The 25,109-nt window shown below is 34.5% G+C and overlaps 2 protein-coding genes across 5 annotated transcripts in view; both read left to right on the top strand.

Moving 5' to 3' along the window:
- Positions 1–115: 115 nt before the first annotated feature.
- Positions 116–25,109, top strand: part of LOC140831123 (uncharacterized) — a 29,738-nt gene continuing 4,744 nt past the window's right edge. Inside the window, exons 1-4 of one of the 3 annotated variants that reach the window (XR_012117795.1) lie at positions 116–220; positions 775–893; positions 1,297–1,367; positions 1,448–1,583. Coding sequence is in view for 2 of the 3 variants with exons in the window: in XM_073194907.1 (XP_073051008.1) it covers positions 22,502–22,610 (109 nt within the window). In the remaining variant the exon portion in view is untranslated. Of the gene's footprint in view, positions 221–774; positions 894–1,296; positions 1,368–1,447; positions 1,584–21,809; positions 22,098–22,488; positions 22,611–25,109 lie in introns of those variants that run through there. The other 2 variants (XM_073194907.1, XM_073194905.1) reach the window with 2 other exon arrangements.
- LOC140831128 (uncharacterized) lies at positions 5,272–7,724 on the top strand. 2 transcript variants are annotated; one of them, XM_073194915.1, is made up of 3 exons: positions 5,272–5,390; positions 7,076–7,162; positions 7,258–7,724. In XM_073194915.1, exons 1-3 carry the CDS (start codon positions 5,331–5,333, stop codon positions 7,522–7,524), a joined length of 414 nt encoding a protein of 137 aa, XP_073051016.1. In that variant the 5' UTR covers positions 5,272–5,330; the 3' UTR covers positions 7,525–7,724. The 2 variants fall into 2 exon arrangements, with proteins under 2 accessions (XP_073051016.1, XP_073051014.1); XM_073194913.1 differs by lacking the exon at positions 5,272–5,390 and adding an exon at positions 6,876–6,995.

Here is a 25,109-nt window from a genome sequence, read left to right as displayed (position 1 = left end):
TATATATATATATATATATATATATATATATTTATCAATCGTATTATACATTGGAGAAGTATTGATTGGCCCAATATTCGAATGAGTTATTGCGCTACGATCATCATATTTGATCTAATGTATTGGGCCACAGTTCTAAAGCGGTGGCTGTCGGCGTGCGGCGGAAATTCGATTTTCAGGTTTAGTTTCAGATTTCTAGGTTTTGCCTTTCCGATTTTAGGTAAAATGATGCTTCCTTCAGGTTTTCTGTGTACACATTTGGATTGTTAAAAAAACTCGTTGATAGCTTCACAAAGGATTGTGTTTTTTTGTTAGGGTCTTGCCAGTTGGGGGAAAACATAACTGTAGTTGGAGACAAATGGTTTAAATTTGATAATTTAGGTGGGAAAATTCAGCTTAAACTTGTTTCATGACATCCAATGTGATAAAACATGTGATTGGTTATGCTATATTTGATGGAAAAAGGGCGAAACGTGACAGTTGAAGTGACAGAAGTTTTTTTTTTCTTTGCTATTCACCGGTTCTTGTTTTCAATTTGGGGAATTGTCTCAGTGTGTGGTTCATTTTTGTTCTTGTGCTATTCTGAGAGAACTTCCTTTCGTTATGCATAATGTTATGGTATATTTACTATGAATCTTTTTATGAGCAATTCATGGACGTTATAATGTTTGTTGTTTATTATGGACAGAACACTTTATATTTATTTTCTCTCGAATTATTTTGCTGAATTAGGCTGTTATTTTTTTTTGTTTTCCTTTCATCTTTGCAACTAAGAAGAAGGATATAAATGGCTAAGAAGGGGCAAGGAGCCAATGCACGATCTTCTGCTACTGAGGATTCCAAGGAACCAAAAGTGGATATCAAGTCTATCCTGAAAGATATTGAGTTTTTGTGTATTTCGAACATTTAATATTTTTATATTCCTATATAATGTTTGTTTCATATAGTCTTTAAAATTTCTTAGAAAGTTGTTGCAACCTGACCGACCTCTTCGGCTTGAAGATGGTTTCCTTTGGTATTCTTGTTACGGAGATTTCACTTCTGTCACATTTTATACGTTGGGGGAATCACTGCTTTGTTTCACACTGTTTTGATTTTGATTTATTGATTTATTAATGAAGATTTGTACTATTACCACCCCCGAAATTCGTTGTTTCAAATATTATGTGGTTCAACCTATTCTCTATTTCTCGAAACTGCAAACTAGACATTTAATAGATCCCAAATTGAGGGTTTTTTGTTTCCAAAATATACACTGAATTAATGTTGTTACCTACTTACTTGAATGTACTTCAGAATCCTCTCATATGACATGGAAACAAAAGAAGGACTTGGAGAACAGGAAAGTAGTCTCTCTAGGTGGAAAGGTAACTTTGCTTGTCCTTGGGTTGTTGCTGCATAATTGAGCTTGGAATGTTCATATATTAAATATATGTTTCTTTAATAGCCCCCAAAGAGACATCGCTTACCGCTTAGCGTAGCACGGGTTGCAATGAAGAACCAGAAGGAAAGAGAAGGAAAAATGCTTGAAGAGGTTACCGCCAACATTTTCTTCAGTTTTATCCCTGGCTGTGATTATGTAACATCGTGATTTTCAACGATGACATCGCTAAGCAATTGTTATTTCAGAATGTCATCCAAGGAACCAAAAGTGGATATCAAGTCTATCCTGAAAGATATGGATATTGAGTTTTTGTGTATTTCGAACATTTAATATTTTTTATATTCCTATATAATGTTTGTTTCATATAGTCTTTAAAATTTCTTAGAAAGTTGTTGCAACCTGACCGACCTCTTCGGCTTGAAGATGGTTCCCTTTGGTATTCTTGTTACGGAGATTTCACTTCTGTCACATTTTATACGTTGGGGGAATCACTTATTTGTTTCACACTGTTTTGATTTTGATTTATGATTTATTAATGAAGATTTGTACTATTACCACCCACGAAATTCGTTGTTTCAAATATTATGTGGTTCAACCTATTCTCTATTTCTCGAAACTGCAAACTAGACATTTAATAGATCCCAAATTGAGGGTTTTTTGTTTCCAAAATATACACTGAATTAATGTTGTTACCTACTTACTTGAATGTACTTCAGAATCCTCTCATATGACATGGAAACAAAAGAAGGACTTGGAGAACAGGAAAGTAGTCTCTCTAGGTGGAAAGGTAACTTTGCTTGTCCTTGGGTTGTTGCTGCATAATTGAGCTTGGAATGTTCATATATTAACTATATGTTTCTTTAACAGCCCCCAAAGAGACATCGCTTACCGCTTAGCGTAGCACGGGTTGCAATGAAGAACCAGAAGGAAAGAGAAGGAAAAATGCTTGAAGAGGTTACCGCCAACATTTTCTTCAGTTTTATCCCTGGCTGTGATTATGTAACATCGTGATTTTCAACGATGACATCGCTAAGCAATTGTTATTTCAGAATGTCATCCAAGGAACCAAAAGTGGATATCAAGTCTATCCTGAAAGATATGGATATTGAGTTTTTGTGTATTTCGAACATTTAATATTTTTTATATCCTATATAATGTTTGTTTCATATAGTCTTTAAAATTTCTTAGAAAGTTGTTGCAACCTGACCGACCTCTTCGGCTTGAAGATGGTTCCCTTTGGTATTCTTGTTACGGAGATTTCACTTCTGTCACATTTTATACGTTGGGGGAATCACTTATTTGTTTCACACTGTTTTGATTTTGATTTATTGATTTATTAATGAAGATTTGTACTATTACCACCCCCGAAATTCGTTGTTTCAAATATTATGTGGTTCAACCTATTCTCTATTTCTCGAAACTGCAAACTAGACATTTAATAGATCCCAAATTGAGGGTTTTTTGTTTCCAAAATATACACTGAATTAATGTTGTTACCTACTTACTTGAATGTACTTCAGAATCATCTCATATGACATGGAAACAAAAGAAGGACTTGGAGAACAGGAAAGTAGTCTCTCTAGGTGGAAAGGTAACTTTGCTTGTCCTTGGGTTGTTGCTGCATAATTGAGCTTGGAATGTTCATATATTAACTATATGTTTCATTAACAGCCCCCAAAGAGACATCGCTTACCGCTTAGCGTAGCACGGGTTGCAATGAAGAATCAGAAGGAAAGAGAAGGAAAAATGCTTGAAGAGGTTACCGCCAACATTTTCTTCAGTTTTATCCCTGGCTGTGATTATGTAACATCGTGATTTTCAACGATGACATCGCTAAGCAATTGTTATTTCAGAATGTCATCCAAGGAACCAAAAGTGGATATCAAGTCTATCCTGAAAGATATGGATATTGAGTTTTTGTGTATTTCGAACATTTAATATTTTTTATATTCCTATATAATGTTTGTTTCATATAGTCTTTAAAATTTCTTAGAAAGTTGTTGCAACCTGACCGACCTCTTCGGCTTGAAGATGGTTCCCTTTGGTATTCTTGTTACGGAGATTTCACTTCTGTCACATTTTATACGTTGGGGGAATCACTTATTTGTTTCACACTGTTTTGATTTTGATTTATTGATTTATTAATGAAGATTTGTACTATTACCACCCCCGAAATTCGTTGTTTCAAATATTATGTGGTTCAACCTATTCTCTATTTCTCGAAACTGCAAACTAGACATTTAATAGATCCCAAATTGAGGGTTTTTTGTTTCCAAAATATACACTGAATTAATGTTGTTACCTACTTACTTGAATGTACTTCAGAATCCTCTCATATGACATGGAAACAAAAGAAGGACTTGGAGAACAGGAAAGTAGTCTCTCTAGGTGGAAAGGTAACTTTGCTTGTCCTTGGGTTGTTGCTGCATAATTGAGCTTGGAATGTTCATATATTAACTATATGTTTCATTAACAGCCCCCAAAGAGACATCGCTTACCGCTTAGCGTAGCACGGGTTGCAATGAAGAACCAGAAGGAAAGAGAAGGAAAAATGCTTGAAGAGGTTACCGCCAACATTTTCTTCAGTTTTATCCCTGGCTGTGATTATGTAACATCGTGATTTTCAACGATGACATCGCTAAGCAATTGTTATTTCAGAATGTCATCCAAGGAACCAAAAGTGGATATCAAGTCTATCCTGAAAGATATGGATATTGAGTTTTTGTGTATTTCGAACATTTAATATTTTTTATATTCCTATATAATGTTTGTTTCATATAGTCTTTAAAATTTCTTAGAAAGTTGTTGCAACCTGACCGACCTCTTCGGCTTGAAGATGGTTCCCTTTGGTATTCTTGTTACGGAGATTTCACTTCTGTCACATTTTATACGTTGGGAGAATCACTTATTTGTTTCACACTGTTTTGATTTTGATTTATTGATTTATTAATGAAGATTTGTACTATTACCACCCCCGAAATTCGTTGTTTCAAATATTATGTGGTTCAACCTATTCTCTATTTCTCGAAACTGCAAACTAGACATTTAATAGATCCCAAATTGAGGGTTTTTTGTTTCCAAAATATACACTGAATTAATGTTGTTACCTACTTACTTGAATGTACTTCAGAATCATCTCATATGACATGGAAACAAAAGAAGGACTTGGAGAACAGGAAAGTAGTCTCTCTAGGTGGAAAGGTAACTTTGCTTGTCCTTGGGTTGTTGCTGCATAATTGAGCTTGGAATGTTCATATATTAACTATATGTTTCATTAACAGCCCCCAAAGAGACATCGCTTACCGCTTAGCGTAGCACGGGTTGCAATGAAGAATCAGAAGGAAAGAGAAGGAAAAATGCTTGAAGAGGTTACCGCCAACATTTTCTTCAGTTTTATCCCTGGCTGTGATTATGTAACATCGTGATTTTCAACGATGACATCGCTAAGCAATTGTTATTTCAGAATGTCATCCAAGGAACCAAAAGTGGATATCAAGTCTATCCTGAAAGATATGGATATTGAGTTTTTGTGTATTTCGAACATTTAATATTTTTTATATTCCTATATAATGTTTGTTTCATATAGTCTTTAAAATTTCTTAGAAAGTTGTTGCAACCTGACCGACCTCTTCGGCTTGAAGATGGTTCCCTTTGGTATTCTTGTTACGGAGATTTCACTTCTGTGACATTTTATACGTTGGGAGAATCACTTATTTGTTTCACACTGTTTTGATTTTGATTTATGGATTTATTAATGAAGATTTGTACTATTACCACCCACGAAATTCGTTGTTTCAAATATTATGTGGTTCAACCTATTCTCTATTTCTCGAAACTGCAAACTAGACATTTAATAGATCCCAAATTGAGGGTTTTTTGTTTCCAAAATATACACTGAATTAATGTTGTTACCTACTTACTTGAATGTACTTCAGAATCCTCTCATATGACATGGAAACAAAAGAAGGACTTGGAGAACAGGAAAGTAGTCTCTCTAGGTGGAAAGGTAACTTTGCTTGTCCTTGGGTTGTTGCTGCATAATTGAGCTTGGAATGTTCATATATTAACTATATGTTTCTTTAACAGCCCCCAAAGCGACGTCGCTTACCGCTTAGTGTAGCACGGGTTGCAATGAAGAACCAGAAGGAAAGAGAAGGAAAAATGCTTGAAGAGGTTACCGCCAACATTTTCTTCAGTTTTATCCCTGGCTGTGATTATGTAACATCGTGATTTTCAACGATGACATCGCTAAGCAATTGTTATTTCAGAATGTCATCCAAGGAACCAAAAGTGGATATCAAGTCTATCCTGAAAGATATGGATATTGAGTTTTTGTGTATTTTGAACATTTAATATTTTTTATATTCCTATATAATGTTTGTTTCATATAGTCTTTAAAATTTCTTAGAAAGTTGTTGCAACCTGACCGACCTCTTCGGCTTGAAGATGGTTCCCTTTGGTATTCTTGTTACGGAGATTTCACTTCTGTCACATTTTATACGTTGGGGGAATCACTTATTTGTTTCACACTGTTTTGATTTTGATTTATTGATTTATTAATGAAGATTTGTACTATTACCACCCACGAAATTCGTTGTTTCAAATATTATGTGGTTCAACCTATTCTCTATTTCTCGAAACTGCAAACTAGACATTTAATTGATCCCAAATTGAGGGTTTTTTGTTTCCAAAATATACACTGAATTAATGTTGTTACCTACTTACTTGAATGTATTTCAGAATCCTCTCATATGACATGGAAACAAAAGAAGGAAGAACATGAAAGTAGTCTCTCTAGGTGGAAAGGTAACTTTGCTTGTCCTTGGGTTGTTGCTGCATAATTGAGCTTGGAATGTTCATATATTAACTATATGTTTCATTAACAGCCCCCAAAGAGACATCGCTTACCGCTTAGAGTAGCACGGGTTGCAATGAAGAACCAGAAGGAAAGAGAAGGAAAAATGCTTGAAGAGGTTACCGCCAACATTTTCTTCAGTTTTATCCCTGGCTGTGATTATGTAACATCGTGATTTTCAACGATGACATCGCTAAGCAATTGTTATTTCAGAATGTCATCCAAGGAACCAAAAGTGGATATCAAGTCTATCCTGAAAGATATGGATATTGAGTTTTTGTGTATTTCGAACATTTAATATTTTTTATATTCCTATATAATGTTTGTTTCATATAGTCTTTAAAATTTCTTAGAAAGTTGTTGCAACCTGACCGACCTCTTCGGCTTGAAGATGGTTCCCTTTGGTATTCTTGTTACGGAGATTTCACTTCTGTGACATTTTATACGTTGGGAGAATCACTTATTTGTTTCACACTGTTTTGATTTTGATTTATGGATTTATTAATGAAGATTTGTACTATTACCACCCACGAAATTCGTTGTTTCAAATATTATGTGGTTCAACCTATTCTCTATTTCTCGAAACTGCAAACTAGACATTTAATAGATCCCAAATTGAGGGTTTTTTGTTTCCAAAATATACACTGAATTAATGTTGTTACCTACTTACTTGAATGTATTTCAGAATCCTCATATATGACATGGAAACAAAAGAAGGACTTGGAGAACAGGAAAGTAGTCTCTCTAGGTGGAAAGGTAACTTTGCTTGTCCTTGGGTTGTTGCTGCATAATTGAGCTTGGAATGTTCATATATTAACTATATGTTTCTTTAACAGCCCCCAAAGAGACATCGCTTACCGCTTAGCGTAGCACGGGTTGCAATGAAGAACCAGAAGGAAAGAGAAGGAAAAATGCTTGAAGAGGTTACCGCCAACATTTTCTTCAGTTTTATCCCTGGCTGTGATTATGTAACATCGTGATTTTCAACGATGGCATTGCTAAGCAATTGTTATTTCAGAATGTCATCCTAAGAAGATTTGGAGTTTTTACTAGCAGCAGTTCCACTAAAAAGGCAATAGAGAGGCGTCGACCAGGGGACCGAGTGTTCAGGACAATTGAAGGTCACTTCAGAAATGGCGTCCTTGATGTCAACCACCTGCTACATCGTTCCACTCCTCAAGTTAATGACAGAGACATCAAGCATGCTATTGGTGAAGGGAATAAAAAGAAGGGCAGAAAAAAGGGCAAGAGTAAAGGAAAATTTGGCCGTAGAAAACGACACTAAAATTCTCAGTAACTACATGATCGCTAATCTAAAAAATGGAGAAGAATTTTCTGTTCGAGTTTTATTCTGCGTAGCAACCAGTACTTGATCTTGAAATTAGGTCTTAAATGTTATTTTATGTGTCCTAAACAAAGGGAGCATAACCATGAATCGTTTGAGCTTTTCATTTGTTAAGGTATTATATGATGATGTCTTCAGAACGACGCTCAATTTGTTTTTCGTTGTATGTATGTTCAAAAAGCTTATGTTCTGATCCCAAGATTTGGTGCCTTGGAATAAGCCAAGGGTGAGCAAAACATTGATTCAATCGGTTATTCGATTGCATTCTGTTAATTTGGTTCCTCAGTTCGGAACTGTGGTTTTATTCTTAAAAAAAGTATATGTAGGTTTGGTTTCATATTTTAGCATAAATGGACTTTTATTTATATAAAAATATAATATTATTAATTTTTTTAATAGAGTTTAGTTGACATAAATATTACAAAATCATAATAAATTTTACCAAACAATAGTAGTAAAAATAATTTATTTTGATAAATAAAAATTTAAATTTATCTTATTCAATTTTTATGCTACATTTTTTAATGAATTTTTTTTTTAGTTCGATTCTGTTTTAACCGGTTCTTGTCCTTAATACCAACACCATTGGCTATTTAAATTTTTTATTCAAGTCTTTCTGTATGGTGGTGGACTTGTGGTTGTGTGGAGTTAGGAATTGAAGAAAAGAAGGAACACCGACTCGCCAAATGGGTTCAAGTTTTCTGTTTCCATATTCCTTGGTTTGATTTTTGTCAAAAATTAGTTCGATTTAATTCTAGTCTAGTGTATGTTTAGGTTGGTTGAATAAAAAAGGAACATATTGCATACACTTGGGACATGTTTTTGAAAATTTCATAAAATTAATATTTATTCTACAAAAATCTGAAAGTAAAAGGAACCAAAAAAAAAAAAAAAATCTCGTATGCTTCAAGTCCCCATGATTTTATTTAAAAACAAAATTTGGTTTTTGTTTTTGATAATCCAATATAATGCTTTAAGGCCTACTACTTTGAAGGATAAACCAAATATTTTTATTGAGAAGATGGATATATTCATAAGAGAGCACTGAGCCTAAAAATTTGTAGAAAACTCGACCTTTTTGTTTCCTCTTCTGTTCATCTGTGGCACTGTAAATTACTACAAGCTATTAATTATACAAATATTGATGGCATCAACTAAGTACCACTCTGCATCTTCTCCATCACTTGGCCATCTTTTTCAAGAATCCTTCACCTCCACAACCAGGTATTTTAAACCCTTTCGGTTGTATTTTCTTGTGTGTGTTTGTGCTGTGACAAAGTGGGATGAGAGTGACACTCGTCTTGTTAGAAAATAATGCTTCAAATTGAATTTTTTTGAGCTCGAAGTGTCACGTCTCGAGACCGGGGTTAGTCGACGCCGACGTTATTCAACAATCACATAATTGCTAAACAACAAGCCTCGTAGTACAGTATAAACCAAAACCAATTTATATATCATAAATACCATAAAAATGGAATCGTCCTTACAATAGTAACCCTGAAAACGATAAAAAACTGCGGAAGCGTTTATAACTTGAATTAAAAACTCACAAGAACCTATTCTTAATTAAAATTCTTCATGCGTCCACTATCAGTCCAAAAACTGGTGTCTGATTCTTCTTTCTCTATTTCTTCTTCTGATTTATCTGGGGAAGGTAGAGTAAGGGGTGAGTATTTTGAGAAATACTCAGGAAGTGGGGATCGTATTGAGCATAATATAACAACATGCATAAAATTTTGAAATCACATGACTTACATAACATCCTTCATAACACATGCATAACACTGACCAACACTGAGATTCATCTACTTTCTATAGTTTATTGATATCAGTCCCTAATTTTTACTCCTCTAAGGGGGCGAGGCCGTATAGCGGTTATATCCCCCACCGCGTAAGGGTACGTCATGGTTGGGATTCACACCCATATACAGTCGACTCCTCACAGTGCTCAAAACCGTATGACAAACACAAGAAAAAGGGTAGAAAAAGAATTGTACTCGACTATTTTTGAAAACAGAACACATGCATAAATCCGAAAATTTCAAGTTTAAAACAAGTCCACTTACCTTAAACCGGAAGAAAACGTGAAGAATTCGAGAAACATAGAAGAATCATGCAATCGGCACTTCGAAAACGCAGCAACACCATCCCCCGAAAAATCAGTCGTCTTTAAAAATTCATTGCGCCTTATTGAACCGTTGGATCGGCCTCGAAATTTCAAAGTACGTTTAAAAGTACATTGAAAAAGTTATGAACGGTGGAGATCGGGTTTGGATGTAGTTTTAACCTGTTTATGGACAAAAACCGTAGGTATGCTGAATTTCCGCCTAAAATATGGGCAGTTTTCGTGCGAAGCTAAAACAAAAAACTAACCGCTGGATTTTTCCGAAATTTGGATATGTTATTGGGAACATATGGGAGCATATTTTGAACGGTGGAGATCGGATTCCGAGCACTCGAGCGAGAGAAACAAATTTTTAAACTTCGGAAGAATTTGGATGACTCGTGCACAATTTTTGGGAACAAAAATTTCGAAAATTCTTGGGAGCACTTGTGAGATCAAGTTTCGAAAATTGCTTGCTAGAATGAGGGGTGAAATTTTTTTTAAAGGCTTAGGGGGTATTTATAGGTGCTGGGTGAGAAATCCTACCATAAACCGATTGATTTTCCTTACAAAATTGCGAGATGCTCCTTCCATAAATTATTGATATGCTTCCTTGTTGAGAAAAGCTGCCTTGTATGTAATATTCTCTTCCAATTAGGTGGATATCCAGCCTTAATTTACTGTGTTCTTGCACTGGATTTCGATTTCCATGTATTATTTATATTTTTGAATTTATTATAACTCAATAATAAATTCTTATACATGTCTATATTTAACTAATTACGTGCCCAAAAATTTGGGTTCTCACATCCCTCCCTCCATATTAGAAGTTTCGTCCTCGAAACTTGAGTCGGCTTGACTTTCGAAAAGGTAGGGTTATTGCTTGCGCATTTTCTCTTCAAACTCCCAAGTAGTTTTCTCGTTCTATATGTTTGACCATTGTACCTTGGCGTATGTAATGATACGTCGTCTCAGTAATTGATCCTTGGTGTCAACAATATGAATATAGGCATCTTCATATTTCAGCTCTTCCCCCATGTTACCTTTGATCATGAGCGGTTCAATCTCCATAACATGTCATGGGTTCGAGGTTTATTTTCTTAGTTTGGACTTGTGGAATACATTGTGGATTCTACACATATCTGGTGGCAATGCTATTCTGTAAGCCAATGTGACAATCTCTCCAGAATTTTGAATAATCCTGCGTACCGAGATTTCACTTTTTCAGTTTTACTGAATCTAATGATTCTTTCATTAGTGAGACTCTATATTTTCACCCAATATGAATTACATTAGTCTCCTTTTAAGATCGGACTAATTCTTTTGCTGGTCTTATACAGCCTTGAGTCTGTCTTTGATGATGATCACTTTTCCATTGTCTCTTGGATTAGTTCTAGCTCAGTTATGACTGTCTCATCTATTTCTTCCCTGCACAGTGATGATCGACACTTCACTTGTTGGCATACTTGTCACTTAGATATAAACTTGGTGACATCTCTTTTCATTATGCTTCACTAGAAACTTGCTTTTAAATCCCTATACATCTTTGTACTACTAGGTGGATCGGGAATATTCACTTATGTGCCTCTTACATCACTTCTTATCGAAGATTGTCGATGCCTAGCACACACAATCGTCCTTTCATCCTTAAGATTCCGTCTGGGTCCATTTGAAAATCTGCTGATTTTATTTCCTTGGCTTGTTCTTTGAACTTCTCTAGTGTCATGTCTCGACTCTGATTTAACTTGAATGCTTCTCGAAGGCATGGTTGCGCAGAGAGTGATGTTAGTTATCTTATACATGTTTGAATCAAAGCATCGGCTACCTTATTTGCCTTGCTGGCGTAGTAGCTTATTGTCAAGTCACAGTCCTTGAGTAACTCTATCCACCGTCTTTGACTCATTTTTAATTCTTTTTTTTAATGAACAAATATTTGAGACTTGGTGGCCAGTGAGTGAATATTTCACACTTGGAACCATGGAGGTAGTGCTTCAAAATTTTCAAAGCAAGGAATAATCTTGCAAACTCGAGATTGTGAGTATGGTAGTTTTGCTCATACGGCTTTAGTTGACTAGCATGTCCTCCATGAGTACGCCTCTGAGATCTTCCTTTGATGCTTCGCTGTAAATGGTAAATTCTAGTCCACAGTAGATAATACTAACATTGGTGTAGATGCTAGTTTCTCCTTTAATTTTTGAAAGCTCTTTCACATCTTGCTCTTCAGTTGAATTAATATTTCTTTTGTGCTAGTCTCGTCAGTGATACGACTACTGAAGAGAAGCCCTCGATGAATTTCAGCTAATATCCTGGTAATCCAAAGAAGCTTCTAATTTCGGTTGCGTTCTTTTGTCTCAACTAATCTAGATTTGCTTCTAATTTCTTTTGGTCCACTGATACTCCTGATTTCGATCTACATGACCTTATTTCGAATGCTAACATTGGGGTGTCTTCTGCTCTGACCTTTAGCTGATGATAGCATGTCTTCAGGTCAAGCTTGGAGAAGACTGTAGCTCCATTAAGTTGAAAGAAATTGTCAATCATTGGAAAATGATATTTATTCTTGATTGTGATCTTATTGATTTCTCTATAATCTATACACAATCTCATACTTTCATCTTTTTCTTTACAAATAGGACTGGATCTCCCCCAAAAGATACACTTGGTCAATCCGTTTTTTTTTTAAACAGCTCTTAGAGTTATTCTTTTAGCTCCTTGAGTTCATTTGGAGCCATTCGGTACAGTGCATTGGAGATTGATGCATCATCAAGTACCGAATTTATCTCGAAATCTACTTCACCATCCGAGACCATTCCAAGAAGCCTTTCTGGAAAAACGTCTGAAAATTTTCGTATTACTGGAATATCTTTCAACTTCAGCTCATATACTTCTTGCACTTTGTTTACCATTGCTAGGTAAATTTCTTCGCCCGATATTATGGCTTTCCAAGTCTGGGAAATAGAAAAATGTATTTATGTTCCTTGGCATTGCCATGGTACCTGATTTCTTCTTGGTTCGGGGTTCAGAATTTGGCATTCTTACTCTAGAAATCTACTATTGTGCGGCTCTTAGATAACCAATTCATCCCTATGATGACGTCGAAATCTACCGAAATGAGTTGAATCAAGTCGGCGCTAAACATATGTGAATTGATACTAATTTTATCTTATCTTGAAATTATCCCAAATACTATATCAAAACTTAAAACCCATATAGAATATTGAAACTTAACTCAATATCGATCTATAGCTTATTGACTTATATCCCGAAAATTATAACCTAGTCGTTACCTCAAATAATTATTTTTTTATTAAATCTTACTTTCATCAAGATCATGAGCCTGTCACACTCTAACACGAAGGAGTTCATTGAATGTCATTCTCTTTGAATCATTCTTAGTACCATAAAAGTCAAAACTTATTGTACTATGATTTCCTTAATACCCATCAATATCTCATAACTTATTTTATTTACGTAAGGTCGTAGCCTACTTGTTATCCCAAAATAATAAAAATTCCTTAACATGATGATATTTTCTCACAAGATATTCCAATGTCCTACATATTTAAAGTTAGCGCTTAACATTCTTAATAACCCAAACATATTGCTCACACAATTAACTATCAACACAAAATCAGCTTCTATAGTACAATGCCCAAAACTTATGATATAATTCTTATATAAACTTTTCTCATATTGGTTTTCATAAATAACTTATCATCCTCGAGTCAATATTTTTATTTATTTATCTTAAATCAGAAGCTTAAGTCAACTTATCTCTGATAGGTATATTCCCAATAAATACAAATACTAATTGTCCTCATAATAAAATTTCATAAATATTCGACAAGTAGTTCAACAAAAAATGTTGAACGGGATTTTTCGAGATATTTTCTAAAAATAGGAAATTTGGACATTGACCCATGGATAGAAAGAATACGTCGAGAGGATTCTAGAACAGTCGATGGAATTAAATTATGAGTTTCCTACGAAAATCTATAAGTTCTACGAAACTTTCTTAAAATAGCAAAAACGCGACTTCAGAGGTCTAAATGAAGGAATTTTTTGTTTTGGACCACGCCTCACAACAAAGTTGTAGTATTACTCGTTGGTCGTTCCGAAGGGGACTGCATCAGCTTTTTTCTTATCTGACAAATTTTTCTACCCAATTGGATTATGAACCTGGCGGCTCTGATACCACTTAAATGTCACGCCCCGAGATCGGGATTAGTCGACACGGGCGTTATTCAACAATCACATAATTGCTAAACAACAAGCCTCGTAGTACAGTATAAACCAAAACTAGTTTATATATCATAAATACCATAAAAATAGAACCGTCTTTACAATAGTAACTCTGAAAACGATAAAAAACTGCGGAAGCGTTTATAACTTGAATTAAAAACTCACAAGAACCTATTCTTAATTAAAATTATTCATGTGTCCACTATCAGTCCAAAAACCGGTGTCCGATTCTTCTTTCTCTATTTCTTCTTCTAATTTATCTGGGGAGGGTAGAGTAAGGGGTGAGTATTTTGGGAAATACTCAGGAAGTGGGGGATCATATCGAGCATAATATAACAACATGCACAAAATTTCGAAATCACATGATTTGCATAACATCCTTCATAACACATGCATAACATTGATCAGCACTGAGGTTCATCTACTTTTTATGGTTTACTGATATCAGTCCCTAATTTTTACTCCTCTAAGGGGGCGAGGCCGTATAGCGGTTATATCCCCCACCGCGTAAGGGTACGTCATGGTTGGGATTCCCATCCATATACAGTCGACTCCTTACAGTGCTCAAAATCGTATGACAAACACAAGAAAGGGGTAGAAAAAAAATTGTACTCGACAATTTTTGAAAAAAGAACACATGCATAAATCCGAAAATTTCAAGTTTAAAACAAACCCATTTACCTTAAACCAGAAGAAAACGTTAAGAATTCGAGAAACGTAGAAGAATCATGCAATCGGCACTTCGAAAACGCAGCAGCACCATCGCCCGAAAAATCATCCGTCTTGAAAAATTCATTGCGTCTTATTGAACAGTTGGATCGGCCTCGAAATTTCACAGTACGTTTAAAAGTACGTTGAAAAAGTTATGAACGGTGGAGAACGGGTTTGGATGTCGTTTTAACCTGTTTATGGACAAAAACCGTAGGTATGCTGAATTTTCGCCTAAAATATGGGAAGTTTTCGTGCGAAGGCTTAAAATGAAAAACTAATCGTTGGGTTTGCTGAAATTTGGATATGTTATTGGGAACATATGGGAGCATATTTTGAACGGTGGAGATCGGATTCCGAGCACCTGAGCGAGAGAAACGAATTTTTAAACTTCGAAAGAATTTGGATGACTCGTGCACAATTTTTGGGAACAAAAATTTCGAAAATTCTTGGGAGCACTTGTGAGAGCAAGTTTCGAAAATTGCTTGCTAGAATGAGGGGTGAAGTTTTTTTTAAAGGCTTAGGGGGTATTTATAGTTGCTGGGTGAGAATTCTACCATAAAACGATTGATTTTCCTTCCAAAATTGCGAGATGCTCCTTACATAAATTATTGATACGCTTCCTTGTTGAGAAAAGATGCCTTGTATGTAATATTCTCTTCCAATTAGGTGGATATCCAGTCTTAATTTACTGTGTATCTTGCACTGGATTTCGATTTCTATGTATTATTTATATTTTCGAATTTATTATAACTCAAAAATAAATTCTTATACATGTCTATATTTAATTAATTACGTGCCCAAAAATTTGGGTTCTCACACGAAGAGCTACTGATTAATGATTATCCCGTTTGAGTCCTTTTTCTTTTCTTTCTTTTTTTCTTTTTGGCTAAAGATTGAGTATTTAGTGTAATTCTGTAGGAAAGTAAGCGAAGTTGTCAGAGTCAAACGCTAAGAGTGCAAATCTTTCTGCAAGAAAGAAGGAGAGAGTGAAGCTCCCTGATTATGCTGATGCTTATGGTGGCAATAGCTTTTGCCATATTAGTAAATTTTTTAGCCATCCTTCTGGGATTGAAGCAATCTTGAATAGAAGGGCCTTGCAGAGTTGTGTCCCTTGATTCCAATGTTTATAGGTAATTCATTATTATATTTGCAGTTCTTTTTTCTTAATGTATGATGATATTATTAGATTGGACACATAAATTGAACGTAGTAAATGATAGCATTCTTGGGCTTGAAATGTGAAATTTCCTCGTCCATGGTAAGCAAGTGTTTGATGAAGTTCTGCAACAAGGGTTGTGAAATCTGTAATTTTTGTAACATTTGATACGTGGATTGTGGATAATTTCTCACCTTGAAGGGATGGACCCTTGATAATTGTTGGGAAGAAATTATTAAACTTTCTTAAGGTCGAACTTATGGTATATTACATGTGAATTTGAACTATTTTCATTTGAGAGATCACCATCCTTGCATTTCTGTTGAATCCATCTCAGGCATCACAAACTATTTTCTTTAGAATTTCTAATTTCATCGTTTGCTCTTGGTGTGCATGTACCAAGTGACTGAAATATTGCTTAATATGACACCTCTCACTGTTACGTGATTCAAAAGCTACAACATTTTTGTCCCTAATACATGACTACGCACTATTCGTGTCTGTTTAATTAGTAACCAAATTTATATTGAGTATCTTGACTAAAAAATAATGTTTTATTCGGAATGACTTGGTATTTTTTTTTAAAAAAAACCTATTGTTCCTAGCGTATTCAAAATAGGAGAGTTAATTTTCAGAAATGAAGTTTAATCAATATCATTTTTTAATATTTATATATTATTTAAATTAATATGTAACCCGTGTAATATAAGGCAAGTTTCACTTAGATTCAAAATTTACACTTTAAAACTATTTTTAATCTATTTTAAATGTACTTTCAAAATTAAATTCTATTAAATGAAAGAATTGATAAAATAAATTTATCAATTTTATGAGTTATCTATACTAAACCCCCTTTGAAGAAAAAAGAACACATGCATAAATCCGAAAATTTCAAGTTTAAAACAAGCCCATTTACCTTAAACCAGAAGAAAACGTTAAGAATTCGAGAAACATAGAAGAATCATGCAATCGGCACTTCGAAAACGCAGCAGCACCATCGCCCGAAAAATCATCCGTCTTGAAAAATTCATTGCGTCTTATAGAACAGTTGGATCGGCCTCGAAATTTCACAGTACGTTTAAAAGTACGTTGAAAAAGTTATGAACGGTGGAGAACGGGTTTGGATGTCGTTTTAACCTATTTATGGACAAAAACCGTAGGTATGCTGAATTTTCGCCTAAAATATGGGAAGTTTTCGTGCGAAGGCTAAAACGAAAAACTAACCGTTGGGTTTTGCTGAAATTTGGATATGTTATTGGGAACATATGGGAGCATATTTTGAACGGTGGAGATCGGATTCCGAGCACCTGAGCGAGAGAAACAAATTTTTAAACTTCGAAAGAATTTGGATTACTCGTGCACAATTTTTGGGAACAAAAATTTCGAAAATTCTTGGGAGCACTTGTGAGAGCAAGTTTCGAAAATTGCTTGCTAGAATGAGGGGTGAAATTTTTTTTAAAGGCTTAGGGGGTATTTATAGTTGCTGGGTGAGAATTCTACCATAAACCGATTGATTTTCCTTCCAAAATTGCGAGATGCTCCTTACATAAATTATTGATACGCTTCCTTGTTGAGAAAAGATGCCTTGTATGTAATATTCTCTTCCAATTAGGTGTATATCCAGTCTTAATTTACTGTGTATCTTGCACTGGATTTCGATTTCTATGTATTATTTATATTTTCGAATTTATTATAACTCAAAAATAAATTCTTATACATGTCTATATTTAATTAATTACGTGCCCAAAAATTTGGGTTCTCACACGGAGAGCTACTGATTAATGATTATCTCGTTTGAGTCCTTTTTCTTTTCTTTCTTTTATCTTTTTGGCTAAAGATTGAGTATTTAGTGTAATTCTGTAGGAAAGTAAGCGAAGTTGTCAGAGTCAAACGCTAAGAGTGCAAATCTTTCTGCAAGAAAGAAGGAGAGAGTGAAGCTCCCTGATTATGCTGATGCTTATGGTGGCAATAGCTTTTGCCATATTAGTAAATTTTTTAGCCATCCTTCTGGGATTGAAGCAATCTTGAAAAGAAGGGCCTTGCAGAGTTGTGTCCCTTGATTCCAATGTTTATAGGTAATTCATTATTATATTTGCAGTTCTTTTTTCTTAATGTATGATGATATTATTAGACTGGACACATAAATTGAACGTAGTAAATGATAGCATTCTTGGGCTTGAAATGTGAAATTTCCTCGTCCATTGGTAAGCAAGTGTTTGATGAAGTTCTGCAACAAGGGTTGTGAAATCTGTAATTTTATTAACATTTGATTCGTGGATTGTGGATAATTTCTCACCTTGAAGGGATGGACCCTTGATAATTGTTGGGAAGAAATTATTGCTCCAAAAGGTGAAATCGCTCACCTTAGGCGCCCCTTATCCCCGGCCCGACAGGAATGTGAGAGGAGGTAAATCATGGTGACTCAGTCAACCAGCAGCAGCTAGACCTTATGCTACGCCGCGCACAAGGAGCTCCCCCTCATTGGAGGGAATTTAACTCCCACACTGCCGCTTGCGAGACTCGATCCCTGGTCATTGCTCCAAGATTTACTGCTGCTGACCAACTGAGCTAAGCCCATGCGGGCTGTTGGGAAGAAATTATTAAACTTTCTTAAGGTGGAACTTATGGTATATTACATGTGAATTTGAACTATTTTCATTTGAGAGATCACCATCCTTGCATTTCTGTTGAATCCATCTCAGGCATCACAAACTATTTTCTTTAGAATTTCTAATTTCACCGTTTGCTCTTGGTGTGCATGTACCAAGTGACTGAAATATTGCTTAATATGACACCTCTCACTGTTACGTGATTCAAAAGCTACAACCTTTTTGTCCCTAATACATGACTACGCACTATTCGTGTCTGTTTAATTAGTAACCAAATTTATATTGAGTATCTTGACTAAAAAATAATGTTTTATTCGGAATGACCTTGGTATTTTTAAAAAAAAAAAAAAAACCTATTGTTCCTAGCGTATTCGAAATAGGAGAGTTAATTTTCAGAAATGAAGTTTAATCAATATCATTTTTTAATATTTATATATTATTTAAATTAATATGTAACCCGTGTAATATAAGACAAGTTTCACTTAGATTCAAAATTTACATTTTAAAACTATTTTTAATCTATTTTAAATGTACTTTAAAAATTAAATTCTATTAAATGAAAGAATTGATAAAATAAATTTATCAATTTTATGAGTTATCTGTACTAAACCCCCTTTGAAATATTGAAAATCTACATTTATTCACTGTGAAAGTTAAATAAATATTCTAGATATTAACTTTTATTAGTTATTTGCACTGTGATATTTTTTAAAAAATTAGACTGTGCTTAAATCTCTATATATATTTACCAAAAAAAAAAAATTAGAATTGGCTCGAATCTCTATAACTCCTTGTAAAAAAAATTGGGCTGGGCTACAAGCTAGGACGGGCCAAGCATAGGTTTGTCCCTGCTTGCAAGTAACTCCAACAAGTGAAGATTGCATAGTCGAGATGTTGTCTTGCAAGGTAAGCATAGGATAATGAAACAGAAGTAGAATTGCCTTTTGGTTCACTTAGTGGTTCCAAATTTATATAAGAGTTCAGGCTCAATCCCCCACGGTCTTTGTAAAATATTTTGGTTGATGCATTTTGTTGGATAGCACCAACTGCACTACAAAAAAACGGGTGGCTTAGCGACGGTTTTATGATAAACCGTCGCCATGTGAGCGACGGTTTTATTAAAACCTTCGCCTATTAAAGTTAGCGACGATTTATCTAGACCCATCGCTACTGTAGCAACGGTTTATCCTAAAACCGTCGCTAATATTGCGACAGATCGGGCAAACTGTCGCCATTTTTGGCGACGGGACTTTTTACTGTGGCCTTTGGCGACGCTTATATTTACCTCCGTCGCCATATTAGGCGACAGGTTTTTTACCCGTTGCCATGTCCGGCGACAGTTTTAGTCGACAGTCGTTGTTAACGATGATTTTTAATAACCGTCGCACATAGAGACCGGTTGTACACGAACTGTCGTTAATCTAGATTTGCGACGGTTATTCATAATCCGTCGCTATTGACGACGGTTTGAATTAAAAATGTCGCTACTTGCGACGAGGTTTGCAAAAACCATCGCTATGGTTCTATATATCACGACTTATCATTAAAAAATGTCGACATATCATTAAAAATACATAAATTAGAAAAATGCTGACTTGTAGCTGTCATACAAAAATTGTACCAAAATAAACGAAACCACAAATCACGCACAGAGAAATCATCACAAACAAAATCAAACATGTGTAGCCGATTTTTACCTTGAATATTTCCCTGCCGGATGAGAAATTCGATCAATGGTGAGTTCGATTGCGCCTTATATTCTTTCGCTAGAGGAATCAAAAACAAAATAAAACATGTATAGCCGATTCTTACCTGGATTGTTGCCCTTCCGGTTGAGCGATTCGATGGAGATGGTGCGTCCGATTGTGCATCTATTCCATCGCCAGAGAAGTTGGGAGTGGAATTTCGTAGATTTGAGGTGATCGTGATTAGAGGTAATGGGCTGAAAGGTGTAGGCTCGTATTTTGAATTGTCCAATGAGGGCAAAATAGGATATAAATAATTTGGTGTCTTACTTGGCAGTTTCTATAAGCCTCTCATCTTTAATAAAATACTAGTTACTATGCACACGCGTTGCGTGTGTTTACAATCTTTTTTATTATTATCGATGTACTAAAATGAAATTTGACAAATTATGGAGGGAATAAATTTATATTTAATGGTTGAAATGAAAAAAATAAAAATAAAAGTGTGTGTTGAAATAAAAAAAAAACAAAAACAAAAGTGTAATATTAATATCATATAAGGGTAAAAGTGGTAAAAAAAGTTGGTGTCCTCTCTAGGTAGTTACTATGAGGCCCTCACACTTAATATAATAGTATAGATTAGAGATATCGTGGTTCGCGAACATTTTCTTCACGCGATTTTCGCCTTTATTCTTGGTAGTACCGAAACTCTATCCATATATTTGCAGTTTCTGTTTTTTTTTTTGTACTAACATTTTTCATATTAATTTCGTAAATTTGCTCTTCGGTGTGATCTTCCAGCGTTACGTGGATCTGCATATCTTCTCCGCGCAAGTCAGGTTTTTAAAGCTTTATCTTTACGGAAAATTTAATATTTAATTTTTGCGTAGTATTTTATTTATGAATTTTACCGTAGTATATTATTAATTTTGTAAATCAAGAATGAATTTTTTTGACTAGATAGATTAAAAACCGTAGCTTCATGAAGCTACGGTTTATTTAAAAATCTTCGCATAAAATAGCGACGGTTTTTCAAAAACCGTCTCTTAATGAAGCGACGGTGTTTAAAAAATCATCGCTTAAATTAGCGACAATCTCTATGTTACCGTCGCTGAATTTAGCGACGGTTTATGTAAACCGTCGCTGCATAGCGACTGTTTTTCGCTAAAACCGTCGCTAATTGGTAATGGTTATTGAGAAACCTTCGCTATAGGAAGGCGACACGACCTCCGGTTACGGACCACAAAACCTTCGCTACAACCCCGCTTTTTTTTTTTGTAGTGCTGTAAAATAATAAAGTAAATAAAATCTAGTGTAAAAATTTTATTTTATTAGATTTTTTTTTATTACTAAAATCCAATGACAAAACAAATTCTTTACAAGTTCTAATTCAATTTAATTTAACGATTAATATAATGTATCCGAACTTTTTATGTAATATATCTCATTCAAATTATTTCAGTACAGTATTTTATAAATATTAAGTGATTTAGTAATTATAAACATATGATAACGAAAATGGGGATGATAATACAAATCACAAAATTAATTTTTCGATTTAAAATCATATCAAACACAATATATTTTATCATAATATATGTGTGTATATATATATATATATATATATATATATATATATATATATATATATATATATATATATATATTTATCAATCGTATTATACATTGGAGAAGTAATGATTGGCCCAATATCCGAATGAGTTATTGGGCTGTCATCATCATATTTGATTTAATGTGTTGGGCCACAGTTCTAAAGTGGCGGCTTTCGGCGTGCGGCGGAAATTTGATTTTCAGGTTTAGTTTCAGATTTCTAGGTTTTGCCTTTCCGAACGATGCCTCTTTCAGGTTTTCTGTGTACATATTTGGATTGTTAAAAAAACTCGCTGATAGCTTCACAAAGGATTGTGTTTTTTTGTTACGTTCTTGCCAGTTAGGGGAAAACATAACTGTAGTTGGAGACAAATGGTTTAAATTTGATAATTTAGGTGGGAAAATTCAGCTTAAACTTGTTTCATGACATCCAATGTGATAAAACATGTGATTGGTTATGCTATATTTGATGGAAAAAGGGCGAAACGTGACAGTTAAAGTGACAGAAGTTTTTTTTTCTTTGCTATTCACCGGTTCTTGTTTTCAATTTGGGGAATTGTCTCAGTGTGTGGTTCATTTTTGTTCTTGTTCTATTCTGTGAGAACTTCCTTTCGTTATGCATAATGTTATGGTATATTTACTATAAATCTTTTTGTGAGCAATTCATGGACGTTATAATGTTTGTTGTTTATTATGGACAGAACATTTTATATTTATTTTCTCTCGAATTATTTTGCTAAATTAGGCTGTTATTTTTTTTGTTTTCCTTTCATCTTTGCAACTAAGAAGAAGGATATAAATGGCTAAGAAGGGGCCAGGAGCCAATGCACGATCTTCTGCTGCTGTTGAGGATTCCAATGAACCAAAAGTGGATATCAAGTCTATCCTGAAAGATATTGAGTTTTTGGGTATTTCGAACATTTAATATTTTTTATATTCCTATATAATGTTTGTTTCATATAGTCTTTAAAATTTCTTAGAAAGTTGTTGCAACCTGACCGACCTCTTAGGCTTGAAGATGGTTCCCTTTGGTATTCTTGTTACGGAGATTTCGCTTATGTCGCATCTTTAAATGATAGCATTCTTGGGCTTGAAATGTGAAATTTCCTCGTCCATTGGTAAGCTAAGTGTTTGATGAAGTTCTGCAACAAGGGTTGTGAAATCTGTAATTTTAGTAACATTTGATACGTGGATTGTGGATAATTTCTCACCTTGAAGGGATGGACCCTTGATAATTGTTGGGAGGGACATATTAAACTTTCTTAAGGTGGAACTTATGGTATATTACATGTGAATTTGAACTATTTTCATTTGAGAGACCACCATCCTTGCATTTCTGTTGAATCCATCTCAGACATCACAAACTATTTTCTTTAGAATTTCTAATTTCACCGTTTGCTCTTGGTGTGCATGTACCAAGTGACTGAAATATTGCTTAATATGACACCTCTCACTGTTACGTGATTCAAAAGCTACAACCTTTTTGTCCCTAATACATGACTACGCACTATTTGTGTCTGTTTAATTAGTAACCAAATTTATATTGAGTATCTTGACTAAAAAATAATGTTTTATTCGGAATGACCTTGGTATTTTTTTAAAAAAAAAAAACCTATTGTTCCTAGCGTTTTCGAAATAGGAGAGTTAATTTTCGAAAATGAAGTTTAATCAATATCATTTTTTAATATTTATATATTATTTAAATTAATATGTAACCCGTGTAATATAAGGCAAGTTTCACTTAGATTCAAAATTTACATTTTAAAACTATTTTTAATCTATTTTAAATGTACTTTCAAAATTAAATTCTATTAAATGAAAGAACTGATAAAATAAATTTATCAATTTTATGAGTTATCTGTACTAAACCCCCTTTGAAATATTGAAAATCTACATTTATTCACTGTGAAAGTTAAATATATATTCTAGATATTAACTTTTATGAGTTATTTGCACTGCGATATTTTTAAAAAAATTAGACTTTGCTTAAATCTCTATATATATTTACCAAAAAAAAATTAGAATTGGCTCGAATCTCTATAACTCCTTGTAAAAAAATTGGGCTGGGCTACAAGCTAGGACGGGCCAAGCATAGGTTTGTCCCTGCTTGCAAGTAACTCCAACAAGTGAAGATTGCATAGTCGAGATGTTGTCTTGCAAGGTAAGCATAGGATAATGAAACAGAAGTAGAATTGCCTTTTGGTTCACTTAGTGGTTCCAAATTTATATAAGAGTTCAGGCTCAATCCCCCACGGTCTTTGTAAAATATTTTGGTTGATGCATTTTGTTGGATAGCACCAACTGCACTACAACAAAAACGCGTGGCTTAGCGACGGTTTTATGATAAACCGTCGCCATGTGAGCGACGGTTTTATTAAAACCTTCGCCTATTAAAGTTAGCGACGATTTATCTAGACCCATCGCTACTGTAGCAACGGTTTATCCTAAAACCGTCGCTATATTTGCGACAGATCGGGCAAACTGTCGCCATTTTTTGCGACGGGATTTTTTACTGTGGCCTTTGGCGACGCTTATATTTACGTCCGTCGCCATATTAGGCGACAGGTTTTTTACCCGTTGCCATGTCCGACGACAGTTTTAGTCGACAGTCGCTGTTAACGATGATTTTTAATAACCGTCGTACATAGCGACCGGTTGTACAAGAACTGTCGTTAATCTAGATTTGCGACGGTTTTTCATAATCCATCGTTATTGACGACGATTTGAATTAAAAATGTCGCTACTGGCGACGAGGTTTGCAAAAACCGTCGCTATGGTTCTATATATCACGACTTATCATTAAAAAATGTCGACATATCATTAAAAATACATAAATTAGAAAAATGCTGACTTTAAAAATGCTGACTTGTAGCTGTCATACAAAAATTGTACCAAAATAAACGAAACCACAAATCACGCACAGAGAAACCATCACAAACAAAATCAAACATGTGTAGCCGATTTTTACCTTGAATATTTCCCTGCCGGATGAGACATTCGATCAATGGTGAGTTCGATTGCGCCTTATATTCTTTCCTTGCATTTCTGTTGAATCCATCTCAGACATCACAAACTATTTTCTTTAGAATTTCTAATTTCACCGTTTGCTCTTGGTGTGCATGTACCAAGTGACTGAAATATTGCTTAATATGACACCTCTCACTGTTACGTGATTCAAAAGCTACAACCTTTTTGTCCCTAATACATGACTACGCACTATTCGTGTCTGTTTAATTAGTAACCAAATTTATATTGAGTATCTTGACTAAAAAATAATGTTTTATTCGGAATGACCTTGGTATTTTTTAAAAAAAAAAAAAAAACCTATTGTTCCTAGCGTATTCGAAATAGGAGAGTTAATTTTCAGAAATGAAGTTTAATCAATATCATTTTTTAATATTTATATA

The sequence above is a fragment of the Primulina eburnea genome, chromosome 4 (genome assembly GCF_022965805.1).
Source record: "Primulina eburnea isolate SZY01 chromosome 4, ASM2296580v1, whole genome shotgun sequence".
Taxonomy (NCBI): domain Eukaryota; kingdom Viridiplantae; phylum Streptophyta; class Magnoliopsida; order Lamiales; family Gesneriaceae; genus Primulina; species Primulina eburnea.
The sequence above is the reverse complement of the archived record's forward strand: the minus strand, read 5'-3'. Positions and strand labels throughout refer to the sequence as shown.

Excerpts from the sequence above, each read along its gene's own strand:
- LOC140831128 (XM_073194915.1), top strand. The coding sequence starts at position 5,331 with ATGACATGGAAACAAAAGAAGGACTTGGAGAACAGGAAAGTAGTCTCT. Across the intron at positions 5,391-7,075 it reads TAGTCTCTCTAGGTGGAAAG|CCCCCAAAGAGACATCGCTT; the intron begins GTAACTTTGCTT and ends TTTCTTTAACAG. Across the intron at positions 7,163-7,257 it reads AAGGAAAAATGCTTGAAGAG|AATGTCATCCTAAGAAGATT; the intron begins GTTACCGCCAAC and ends TTGTTATTTCAG.